General features: G+C 40.2%; 1 protein-coding gene across 2 annotated transcripts in view; it reads left to right on the plus strand.

Annotated features, from left to right (window-relative positions):
• The window catches only part of LOC118773138 (transformation/transcription domain-associated protein), a 94,811-nt gene extending 90,168 nt beyond the window's left edge, over window positions 1–4,643 (plus strand). For both annotated transcript variants that reach the window (XM_036521936.1, XM_036521927.1), the window contains one exon: window positions 3,268–4,643. In XM_036521936.1, the coding sequence (XP_036377829.1) occupies window positions 3,268–3,552 (285 nt within the window). In that variant the 3' untranslated portion in view covers window positions 3,553–4,643. The remainder of the gene's footprint in view (window positions 1–3,267) is intronic.
• The last annotated feature ends 8,813 nt before the right edge of the window (window positions 4,644–13,456 follow it).

A 13,456-nucleotide genomic window follows, 5' to 3' on the forward strand; every position in this document is an offset into this window, starting at 1 on the left:
GAACCTTCTTCTATGGGGCAAAAAACCCTGCAGAGCAGCTGCCTTCCTTGACGTTTCTGCTGTAAGGTCATTTAGTAGCATCAGATGTATCCAGATATATGCAGAGAACAGCCTTTTCTTTTTATATAAGTGTCAAACATAAATGTACTGAATGAATGCTGTAGGGAACAGTATGAAACCTGTTATTGCAGTTGCATTACTCAATTATAACACTTACCTTTGTGATAAATCCCATGGCCATTTTTGTTTCCCTTCTTTGTTTGAAGGCAGATCAGATTTTATTATGAACAAATAGGAAAAAGGCTGGGTCAAATAAAAAGTTGATATGCGTTGGAATATAACTGAAAAAACCTCCATGCAATCACTGTGGGAGGGTTGTTTAAATAAAGCCCTTGGTATTACACATACTACAGTTGCATAGTTTAATTAGAACACTTACTTTCACCATAAATCCCAGGGCCTTAATTGTTTTCTCTGTTTTGAAGGCAGGGCAGATATTTTTTTTATAAATAGCACAGAAAAAGGCTGGGTCAACTGAGAAGTTGAGATTCACTGAAATGTATCTGGAAAAAACAATGCAATCACTGTGGGAGGATTGTTTAAATAAAGCTGATGGCTGTACACATTGGTCACATAATAACAGTGCAGCGAGCAGCCTACATGTAACGTCCCCTTGAGTCATAGCCAAATTGAGCAAATTCTTCGGGAGGTGAAAATGAAAAGAGGCGTTGAGAGAACACAACAGAAGCGAGGGAAAATAGCATGTCTTACATCAGTGCCAGGGCAGTGTCCAGGGCCTCTCTCTGCTGCCTGTGGTGCATGGAGGATGTGGTAGAGTGGTAGCAACCTCCTCCATGCCTCCCACGGCCCCCAGAGACAACAGGAAGCAAACTGTGGCTCAGCCAGGGCATGACTGACACCGCGGTATTTTTATCCTCTGTCACAATAACTGCGGTTCACACTAGCGTATCGACTTTCAGATTGAAGGCTTTTGACTTTTCTCAGTAGGAGTGAACTCACAGATGGCGTTCCAGCATCGCTTTGTAAACTTGTTTGGGGAAATTGTTTTTTTCCAGGGTGACTTAAATTGCTCACATTTGACAAGAGTACGGACCCGTTTTTGCAGCACCTAAATACAGTTGCGAATCTCTTGTTTGTGCGTTTAATGTAGTCAAGGTAACCGAGAGTTGACGTAAAAGAATGAACTTGGTGGCTAGCTGGTGGTGGTATATTTTGGGGCAAACGCAAAAAAAAAAAAAGCAAGCCTGTTTTGTAAGTTAAAGCAAAAAAAAAAAAAACGCAGCCTGAAGTTTATATCAGTCAATGCACTATTGTAGTCAAACTCATGGCATAGCTTAATTGGGACATGTGGGCACAAAGATAGCGGACTTGATCGTTTTGCGAGGCCTCACAGATTCCATCCTTAATGGATGGGCTCGTCATCAGTGACGGCAAAAAACAAGCTGACGGGTACAGCTTGTCCATTAGTACAGCTGCGGCCTTGCATTAGCCCAGCTCTTCAGCCCCTCTGAAATGAGCGAGTGCGAGCCTGTTCATTCTATACGTTGCTAGCAAGCTTGCTCCGGTTGAACGTTTGCAGAAGCGAACGCACAACAGCAGCAAGAGTAGTTTGTTACTGTTGTTGTCGAGCCGAAAGAACTGTGGAAGTGTCCCGTTATGTCGTAGTCACACGCTCTCCGATCGTGCCTCGACGCTGCTCCCATCACAGCCTCTCTCAAATGAAATATGTACGGCTGAGTTTAATGCCAGCATGGTTATTAATGTTCCATCCTTCCATTTCAACCGCTCCGGAGTAGAATTTTGTAAAGTGGACAACTACAAATGTAAAGCAGTAATTTAACTGTCTTGTTCCTGCCAATAAATTGGCAGATTTCTCTGTCTACTTTGCTTGAATAAATGTGCGAAACACGCAAACTCCGGAGTTAAGGAAGACAGCGAAGGAAGGATTTAAATTGGCTCTAAGTGATGGCACCTTCCGATTGGTAATTAAATGCACGGCGAAGGAGTTTGCAGCGTGACTGCAATGCTGAAGCAAAGCAGGAAAATCAAGCGGAGCACTTCAGTGTGGATGGCCCACTCAGCACAGTGCTTGATTGGTTTAGTGCAATCTCAACCCTATCAGCTGAAAACTGTTAACATTCTTGGCAGAGGGCATTTATCAAAGAAGTGAAATAAATGTGGGAGAAATGAATATCTTTTATAATCACAGGAGCTTGGGATGAGAATTGTCTTCATAATGGTTCACTGCTTTTAATTTAAGGTGCTCTTCAGAGTTAACCTGCATTGGCAGCAGCTGACATGGGCTTTCCCTAGCACCTGTCTGCCTGCTCTGTTTGATTTCACTTTCTCCTCGCAACTTCTCCCAGCTCCTAACTTTTAAAAAATGAAATGCCTCTCCAGGAGTATGCCATGCCAAACGAGGCTCTTTGCGGGCGGCCGGCTGAAATTGTGTGATTTCCATGAAATGGAGGGAAATGGCAGCATCTCTTCCTTTTAACAATGGGAAAAAATTTAGTCAGCAAACTCCTTTCGGGTAATTAGGCACCTCATTCGAAGTGCTCCCATTGAACTGTGGCTTAACGCTGTGTCTTCTGCTCAGCTATTTATAAACGAATACAGAGGGGGAAATGTTTTCCCGGTCCGCTGTCAGGCTAACAGGCATGAGCAGACAGCAGTTACTGACCTCTGCCCCCAACCTCATCCGTGCCTGGTCCTTGCTCTTGTTTATCAGCATGCAGGAGGAACAGCATGTCTTTTTCTCCCCCCGTTTTGCTTACAAAGCTGGAATACAAAAATGTCATAAACAGGAACTGTAAAATGCCATCCATTTAATGTTTGGTAAACCATTTCCTTGAGACAGACATGAATAAGAAAAGAACAAATGGCAGTTAAGCTCCCCAGTTAAGTGGTTAATGGGGATCGATGTCAGTGAGAAATGAAGAAGTGATTAATCTGAACATTGTAATCAGACTGATACTGTAAAATCTGAAATCTTCAGATGCACCTGTACCAATATCTGTCTTACTTCAATAACCTGGGAAAGTGGATGAAAGTATAGTTTTGTGAAGTCGTAGTCTCTTATTGATTTGTTTTGTTAGGGCTTTTCTTAGAAATGCTCATTAAAACGTGTTCTCATCCTGGATCGTTTTCGTGAGAGAAGTGTGACTGAATTGGTTGACTGTGTCAAGTGCCACCCTGATTCTGCTCCCACTCATTTCCTGCCTCCTCCCCCCCACCCCTCTCTAGGTGGATGGCATCCTGAAGGCGGTGCTGAGGGATGAAATCATCGCCTGGCACAAGAAGACACAGGAGGACACCTCCATGCCGCTGTCCCCGGCCGGACAGCCCGAGAACATGGACAGTCAGCAGCTGGTGTCCCTGGTCCAGAAGGCAGTCACCGCCATCATGACCCGGCTGCACAACCTGGCCCAGTTCGAGGGTGGCGAGAGCAAGGTCAACACGCTGGTGGCAGCCGCTAACAGCCTGGACAACCTCTGCCGCATGGACCCCGCCTGGCACCCCTGGCTCTGAGGGGGACTGGGTGCATGTCTGATGTCACCATCTAAATGCACAGGGTTTGAGATGTATGCTGTGATTGAGTTATGTTTTTAACTCCATACGTTTTTCTATAATGAAGCTTTTAAAAACCTCTTGATGGACGAGAAAAAAAGCCCTCATCTTGAACTTAGTCTGTGACAGTGACAGCACTTTGGCCGGTGCAGCTCAGCCATGCGTTGTTTTGAGTCCGGGTTTTTTATAGGAAAGGAAAATAATTTCATGACCCACTGTCACACTAACAGGAACGGACAGTGGAGACATTCCTAACCCTTTGTACTCCACACCAAGCACAGCTTTTTCCCCTCTCGCTTCTATGAGCATGAACTCTCCATGGAAAGGGAACATCTGAGGGGCCAGTGCAGAAGGACATTTTTTCCTTTTCTGTTGCCAGTAGAGATTCCATGCTGTGATTTCAATTGTTGAATCGCCAGGAGAGCTGAACATTGTGTGTGTGTCCTGTGGCCCCTGATGCCACTGCTCTTTGACAGAATTACTTAAGCGCTGAGCTCCATTCTTCTCCAGAAGAGGCTGAACCTGTTACCCATCAATTTCAGACGTGTCTCAGATTTTATTGTGAAGTCGTCTTTGTCATACCATATATTTTATGTATGGTTCATTTAAGGAAGGTAATGAAGGGCAGCAGTCATATTTTCTTTCTTTAAACTTCAGCCAGATATTCTGTGAGTAACTGCTGTGCATCTGCCTTGTAGAGTCACTGCCTGTGAGGTTTTTTTTTTTCCTTCATAACCTAACCTAATGTTATCATGTCTCTTATTTGTCTCAAGTCATAAAGATTGTGCATTCATCTGTAAGGGAGAAAGTCCTGTATCCTTCATCTATGACATTTCTATCCAGATAGGATGTGATGCACAGAGTAGAATTACATGTACAAATAATGACTTTGGCTCCCTGAACAACATTGCAGAGCTCCCAATGACGGACTGTATGTTTGTACGTAATACATATTTAAGAGAGGGATTTATGCTATGTCATTCCTACAATAGACTGTAAAATCCAAGTTAGTATTTATCCAGAAGGACATGTTCATGATCCTTAACACTGAAATGCTGTGACCATTTTTGTATTGTATACATATTCAGCTATTTTGTAATGGTACTGTAGTTTGTGCCATCCTTTAGATTGGAGTTACCTCTGCTTTGTAAATATGCATTTTGTTGAATTAAAATGCTGTTTTGGTAATCTTTGTAATGTGGTTATTTGTCTCTTGTCATACATGTTAAATGTGTAATGTGAGACCCCACACTTAGAGTTACAAGTTTTCCCTCAGACAACTCAATGCACATCTTTTTAATTTTTTTTTTTTTTATTTTTACCCCGTTACTGATTTCTAAAAGGAGGTCTCTTTCACCACAGCTGGGATTTAACATCAAATGAAACATTGCATTTCACAATAAAGCATGGTTGGCATGTGGTCACCAGCAGCGGTCCGGTTTAATGCGGTTTTGAGGTAGATCCAAGCAGGGAGGGGCTTCTGAAGGAGAAATAACCTTGAGAGTTTTGCCCATGTTTGTTCCCTGCAAAGCTGGAGATGATGCTGGGAGCATGGAGTTGCGCGCCCCCCCCCCCCCCCACCACCATGTCTGTGATTAATCCCTGTCAGTAAATGTCAGTGTGCGCTGGCCTGCATTGAGTTACAGTGTCAGCAGTGTCTCCCAGCTCCTAAACCGGCGCTCAGAGGGTCCGCTCTTCCCTGACTCGCCCGCCCTCCCTCCCACATTACGTTTGGCCTTGCAGAGTCACCTCGAGACAAAAGTGCTAACGGTCATCTACGAAATGGGGAACAAAGGCTTTCAAAACGAACGAGTTATTACCGTTTTAATGCTTGTGTTAATGCCTGCCTGAGACGTTAAGGTGATGTTAAGCAGACAGGTAGCCCGAGTAAGGAGTAAGTGCGATGTGATGCGCTGCTCTACACTGTAGTGTTGCGTTACTCCCTCTTCTGTTGATGGTCCTGTGTGACAGCTGGGAGAGGAGCTGTTGACTGATGCAGCCCAGCAGGGATTTGAGTGCCGGTGCTCCTCTCCGCCTGCCAGAGACACAGCAGTAATTGAATTGGGAACCCGGAGCCAGAGCTGCAGAATCCTGCTCTCCACGGAGATCATACTGTAAGTCTGGCAATCTGACAAAAGGAGGATGATATCGTCGCTCATAATGGGTAGCGGATCAAAATCAAGTCTATTTATATTGATTTCGGTCTAATGCAGTGTAATACCTGCTTTCTTTTCATCAAATTGAGAGACAAGGAGACAACTGGATCTAAGAAGTTAAGGTTCTTTGACCATAATACCCCGTTTTGAAGAACCCTCCCTCTGTTTAGCTCACTGGGCAGTGTGTGTACGTGTGTACATGTCTGCAAGGGGATGACTGCAGCATTAATCTCACACAATATTACAATATTTACAATATTATTTGTAAAGTCTTTTCAATTTTCTTCTCTAGTCATTCAGAAAGCTGGGCTTGTTTACCCCCATGATTTTACTCTACACCCTAAAATGGTGATTTTCACTTGCAGCGAGATTCAAATGAAATGAGCAAAAGCTTAGAAGTAAAATCCCAACAAAAGTTGTCTTCAAACCAGTCATTATCAGTGGAATAGTAAGATGCTAAATGGAAAGGTATATGCATATACAGTGGGGAGAACATTTATTTGATACACTGCCGATTTTTCAGGTTATCCCACTTACAAAGCATGTAGAGGTCTGTAATTTTTATCATAGGTACTCTTCAACTGTGAGTGACGGAATCTAAAACAAAAATCCAGAAATTCACAGTGTATGATTTTTAAATAATTTGCATTTTATTGCATGACATAAGTATTTGATCACCTACCAACCAAGGGAAAACCTGCAAAATCGGCAGTGTATCAAATACTTGTTCTCCCCACTGTAGTTCTACTTTCTCAGCCTGCTCTGCCCCCACATTAATCAGGGGGTTGGGTCTGGTCTTGGTCATATTCTGTAGTACTGCTTGTGGCTCTGCTCTGGTCTGTTGCTGGGACCAGTTTTATCATCTGCAGTTTGGAAATTCTACACAGCTTTGTCTGAAATTGTACTATTCTGCTCCACCGCATGTCTGCATTGACATGCTTTTGATGGAATTCACACATTCTCAGGCTATGCTAGGTCTCCCATTCTAATGTGCAGAGATGATTCACTGCTGTATCAGTAATCAGTGTGCACAGCACAGCAGCTCACTGTGGCTACTGTACCGAATGGACCTGTGCCCTCTCCTGTTCTTTTGCCTTGGCAAACTCTTCATACAGCACAATCCTGGCTCCCTCCAGCCTGTGCTTGCGTGCAATGGGATGAAAGCTGTCTGTGAGCCTGGACCTTACTTTAGACGAGTTCTGATCTCAAGTTCTGGGTCACCGAATATCGCCTTTCCCTTTCAGAGGTGGCCATCAGCCTGGTACTCTCATTCCCCCTTGGTCTTCATACATGCCTTCTGGCAGCTCTTCCCCTTACTGTTCCAAGGTCTAAGACATTTTCCTAATTCTGCTGCAAGCCATAGGGGTGTTAAGCCATGGAACCGAGTCTGTCCTGAAGTCCTTCAATCCGGCTCTGGGGGAATTACTTTTGCTTTGTCGTTCTTCATCTACACGAATGTGACTTGTGAGGCTTTCTGTTGAATTTTGCAATATTCATGTTATTCTCCATCAATATGAATGCAATTCCTCCATTAGTCTGCAGCTTGTTTATTGTGATGTATGTTCTAACCTTGTCAGCAATTTCATGGCAGCAGCAATCTCTTAAATTACACATTGAATTCAGTTATAAACTATTTAGATCTACATGGCATTACATGCATGTTATGGTCTCTTTAATGCAACCCTTGCCATGTCAGCACATACTTCAGTTGATGGAGTAATGCCCTGCAGATTCAAGTCCATATGGTCTTACCCCGCTGGAAATAAAGCAGGTTCTTCTGATATGAATAATACAATTAGTTACACAAATATAATTCCTCTGACACACACATACAACAGTGTGGCTGTGAAGAAAACCAAGAGGTAGAAAACATAACAGTAGTCCAGGGACAACAATTAAAGAACCACCTTTGTCTTGCAACATGCTTCACCCTAGTTTTCTTCAGGCACCATGAAGTCCATACATTGAAGCACATTGCAAGCTTAAACCATAGTGTGTTCAATGTATATGTTCTGTCAAGGGGTTTTATTCACATGTGCATTTGCAAGATAAGGGCTGTTCATTTATATATATATTTTTAGTAATGTTATAAAAAGGTATGAGAATGAGTTTTTAATGGTACTGTAAGTAATCACTGGAAAAGACCGTGCACAATATTTACTTGTGTCCATAAGCTCTTTATTGCAAAGCCAGTGGTGATAATCTAATAATATAATAATAACTTTGAAGTGGTAGATTTGTTGTTGCTGTTTTCTGTTCATTTGGTTTCCTACTACTTCTGCAGTTAGAATTTGTATATAGGATCATCCGCAGGCTAACTCCCTCATTTTAATTATGTTGCACTTTACTCATGGCTATTAGTAGAGTGTCATCTGTTTTTCAAAGACAGAGAGAGTCAGCTAAAAAAAAAAATCATCACACCATACCTGTTCTTTTAATGACAAAAATTGTTGCATTTTACCACAAAGGCATTACCAAATCTACAAAATGCACTGAAATGGAACAGCACGTGTCAGGCGAGTTTGGGGGAGAGACCTCTTTTTTTGATGCAGAAAGCTGGTTCAATAACACCCGCGGTAATGGGTTAGATTAGACCCATTAGTACACCCTAGAATACAGTGCTCCATCGCCTGATGAAATATTATTATGGCTATTATTTTACAAATGTGTGTTTCAGTGGGGAATCCTAAGGATGTGGCGGGGAGTATCAGCCTGAATCCCCAGGCTTTGTTTCTGTGGAATCGGTCAGAGAACGAGGCTGTAAAGAGAGATGTGTTCGAGCTGGCTTTTCCGACTTTAATATTGCCTTCTCTCTTGGAGGCTTAATGTACATTTTTCTCCTAGGATTTGATAATAGACACTGGAGTTAGGAAAAACCATTAAGGCACTTAATAGATTTCATTCAAATTGTTTCAATTACCTTCCGGCTATTAACATTTGCCTGTGTCAGAAGTGTCACAGTTATGAAAACTGAGCTTGATAAATGCATCACAATTTTGTTTTTAAGAACGAGGTCAATGGTTGTGATTGGGAACTCTTTTGCTCTGTTCTCAGTTTAATAGCAGATGCATTAATACTGGAACTGATATTCAGAATCTGTGATCATTATCAGACTCTTTAGCAGACTTCACACAGGGGCAAAGACATCCTTTAAAAGGCATAGTTTAAAATATATGTGCATTTTATCTCTTATCTATGAAAAGAAACAGCTGTTATTTGTCACATACCTACTGTCAGTTTGAGTGCTGGCTGTGTACTTTTACATTTATCTAAGTAATTTTACAGTTGTACATGGCAATATGTGTTACTTATATTTACTAACCTGTAAATATAAGTTGCTGAAAACTGCAAAAGCATTTATATGAACATGAGCATTGCGTCACATTTTCATTTTGCTTCATTCATTTGAGAAAATATTTCAAGTAATAAGCTTGACATTCCTTGAAAGAGAAATATGTCTTTAACAGCACATTAAAAATACACATCACATTAAAATAATTCAGCAAGAAGTATGACTCTGGTTTGTCCTTTTGCATATATGTCCGAGTTTTTACATTGATATTTACAGTTTTAAAGTGGATACTTCCTGACCAAAGTGATACCAACAACCAAAACTGAAATCTTATTACCTATTAACTTTTCATTTACCATGTGTTTATTATTTTTCAAAATGTTGTAGGCAGTTAATACGTTTAGAAGTAATGTGTGTTAAACATTTTCTAACACCATAAATAGACCCTTAAAATAAAGTGCTACCAAAAAAAAGCATTTTCCATTGATTTTGTTAAACCAAACTGTTTGCCGGTAAGTATGAAAAAAGTTGATTAAATTGAAATCATACATACCTAACAGTTCAATACAGGAAAAATAAGTGTCATATGTATGATGCTGAAACCTTTTTGAGACTTTCTTTTTAAAGAGGATGAATTACTGCTAATTTAACTAATTTATCTATTAATTTATAATAAGTTAAATTTATAATTTATTTATTAATTTATCTAATTTAATGTGCATGATAAAATGTTGTTTATGTGTTTGTGTGTGCAAACTTAAATACTGACAGTTAACAAAAATGAAGACATTGGCAGGAAATGTTCTGTTAAAATAAATTGAAATAATTGCACCCCTGGCTTGGAGTTGTTGCTATTGGAAAATTACTTTGTCATGTTCAGGTTCTGAAATATTACAAGTGGAAGGGTAAGCTCTCTACTGCCCTTATTTGTAGCTCAACAGTCACAAAAGGTATAAGGTTATCAAGAGCCTATTTTAAGAACAAAATCACAGCACCAACGGCAAAGCTTACTGGGTCATAGAAATGTGGCCGAAAACAATGCAGATAGATTGAATTGTGGCCTTAAGAGTAAAGAGTGTCAGCAGAAAAGAACAAAATGCTACTACCCAGAGATTATCAAAGGAGAAACATAACTGTCATGTCACCCCAAGGTTTAAAATCCATGATTGAAAATATAAAAAGCATTGTGGTTTCACTTCACAACATGCTGAATTCATACTTCCAAACATTATCTTTTTAGTCAGTGTCTTCTTGCATGTATAATGGATTGGGCATTTTCAAACAAAGTTATGACCCAAACATTTCACTGAAATATCAATATTTGTAACAGTGTTTTAAGTGAGTAACAAAGGATCTGCGCTGAAACAAAAAAGGGAGAACATTTCAGATCAAACAACTAATTTCAGAATCAAAAGAGAAAAGACAAACTGAGAACATTCAAGGTTAGTCTTGTACTTTTGGTATATTTGAAAAAATACAAAACAAGTGTCTTTTTTGGTGGGACTAATCAGTTTTAAACTTAGTAAAACAAAAAAGGGTCTTCACAGCTTTTGCAGCAACTTCAGATTCATTTGATGTTCTATCCTGTGGACAATTGATTAGCTGTGTTTAACAGAAACATTTCAGATAATTTGAAAACAGTGTATTCAGGGGAGGACAATGAGAATCAGTGTTAATATGTAAAGAAAAAATGCTGATAATCATCACAGTTTGAAGATAATGTACTTGATTAGAGGACATACTTTGAAATATGGCAGGAAACGGTTTGCATGTCGAAATCCATTCCAGAGTTTGAGTATTAAAATGTATCTTAAAGTATGTACTCCTTTTGCAAATATTTAACTCCTGTCTTTTGGAATGTAATGATGAACCATGGAGTACATACAGAATATGTAACAAGGATCTATGGCCCATGTACTAGCTGTTGATGACATCATATTTTAGAAACCGTATAAAAGCCTGTCAGGTGATCAGTACTATAATGTAGTAGATTGTCATAGGCTTAATGTAAAACCACCAACGCTACATTTGCTGACTCTATAAAAGTGTGGTTTTCTTTCTGTAATCTTGCCTTATAAAAATACAGCCACATTCATCAATACGACAAACCTCATTCTGTTCTCCTCTCAGGTGTCCTTTCAGTATTCATGGTGTACGTATGCACTGGTCAACAATGGAGAACTGACAGCGAGAGGCGAACACTATTACTTTCCTCAGTGGGATGTTACGTTCATTCGGGGGGGATGGGGGGGGGGGGGGGGGGGAGAAGAAAGCCCTGTCAACACTACACATCCTTAACCAATTAATGATGCTCCTCCAAGGGTAGCCTGATGGCTTGGCAGGCAGACTCGAGAGCTGTTCTGTGTTTCTGACAGGATTATACCTCCCCTCCCTAGCTCCTGTCCTCGATTTAATTTGCTCGGTAATATCAGGACTGGCGTGCTCAGTCAAATTCGCTCCAAAGCCAAATTGCGCGGGGGCACTGGAGCCTCACCATGTAAGGCTGTCTCACGGTACCAGCCACCTGAGCGGTCAGACAATTCAGTGGGAGAAGACACCTGCAAGACACAGTCATCCATTAGTACCCATCACGCTGCTGGGTATACGGTCAGTGGAGGGACGGGACAGGACAAGACGCGACTGTCCAGAAAATCTGATCTTTTTCTCCGGAGTGACAATCTCCATAGCTAAACGATGACTTTTATTCATTATTCAGAACCGTTCTCCGTTTGGATGTGTTATAATTCTTGCCATGCGGGTGAGGAATATTCACACAAATAAATGCTCCTCTTTTATTCATTTTGGTCCTAGACAGGATGCCATCTTTCAGCTCACTACAAGAAAACATTCCATTTTGAAGGTGTACTCAGTTTCACACGCATAAGGTGCATTATTTATGGGGCTAGACGCATTAACTTGAATCTGTGACCCTTTGTCCTTCAAGGTAAAAACAAACAGGACACTTTCATGATTCATTTTGAAAGACAACCAAACAACAGGCTAAAAGCATTATTACCAATGAGATGAGTACATTAAGAGTACATTAAGAGGAAAGCTTAATAGAGCACTTCAATCCGAACACTATTTTTTGGTATTTTATTTTAGTGTTGCTATTTTATATCAAATACACTGCCTGGTTGCTGTGCAAATCATATGTTAATGCATTTCAGCTGTCATTGAGTAACAGAGTCCATCTTTGCATCATACTGAACTAATTATATAACATGTTCTTTAGAATATAATTACATTGGAATATTACTATAATTAACCTCACTTAAGCAAAGCCAACCTATGCAATATCTGAATAATTAAAAATGAATAAGGATTTTTCTTACAGAAAAAGGATTACTCTGAAATGCAGATGACCCTGTAACTGAAAGCCAGTTTTGTATTCCTCATTTATTTGTGTTTCATTACTTTCTGCATAATCAGAGCAAACTCAAAGTGTAAAATAGGAATTTGCCCATGTGATGTTTAAGCAGATGATATTAAAGCTTTTTTTTGGGAAAAGCACTTTAAAGTTAAAGGCATGGGGATACAGGCATTAAAAATAATGCTGTAGAGTTAAGAATCTACTTATGGATAAATGGAAATGACAATCATTTTCTCTTAATGTCCTCATGCTGGTAAAATCAATGATGTAAATTAAGGCTGAGTGGAGTGCTATAGTGTATTAAATATTTTAATTGCTGTATTGATAAACAGCATACCATTTAAAGTGGATACAGAGCTCTTTGGAGTAAGTCCCTCCAAACAAACTAGAAACTGCAAAGAGTCAAGTGCAATTTCAACGTTCTTGCATTATGAAGAATCTTAACAGATTCCAACAGGGCATGTATTAATCTGCAAAGGCCAGCTTGGTTCAAAATTTTTGTATTTTGCTGGACCAAGACTACTGAGGGAAATTTGTTTTTCACAGCAGTGTGACATGGTAAAAAGGTGACTGGGCTCGTAACCAGGAGGTTGCAGTTTGAAGCCATGCATGGAATATGGTTATTGTACTCTCGACCATGATACTTAAACTGAACTGCTTCAGTAAACATCCAGCTGTACAAAAGGATAATGTAAGCTTTGCTAGACATAGGAGTGCACCTCCTAAGCAAATAAATACTGTAAGCTTCCTATTTGAATCCATTGTACACTGTGGTAATTGCAATCCATGAAAGAACAGTATATCTGACCCTGAAGTTATTTGCCTGAAAGTTTGTGCCAATTTCTGTCTATAATGATGATGACAGTTCTGAAATGACAATTCGAGATGGATTCAGGGCAGTATATTTATGAGATGCTTCAAAACCAGCAACCACAGTACAAAATATAAAACTGACTTCATTGTGTGGTAGCAAAAAAGAATTCTACACAGATGTGGCATGCAGCTGTAAGGAAAAACAGCAAACAGGATGATTGAACACTTCAA

Source organism: Megalops cyprinoides, chromosome 1 (genome assembly GCF_013368585.1).
Source record: "Megalops cyprinoides isolate fMegCyp1 chromosome 1, fMegCyp1.pri, whole genome shotgun sequence".
Taxonomy (NCBI): domain Eukaryota; kingdom Metazoa; phylum Chordata; class Actinopteri; order Elopiformes; family Megalopidae; genus Megalops; species Megalops cyprinoides.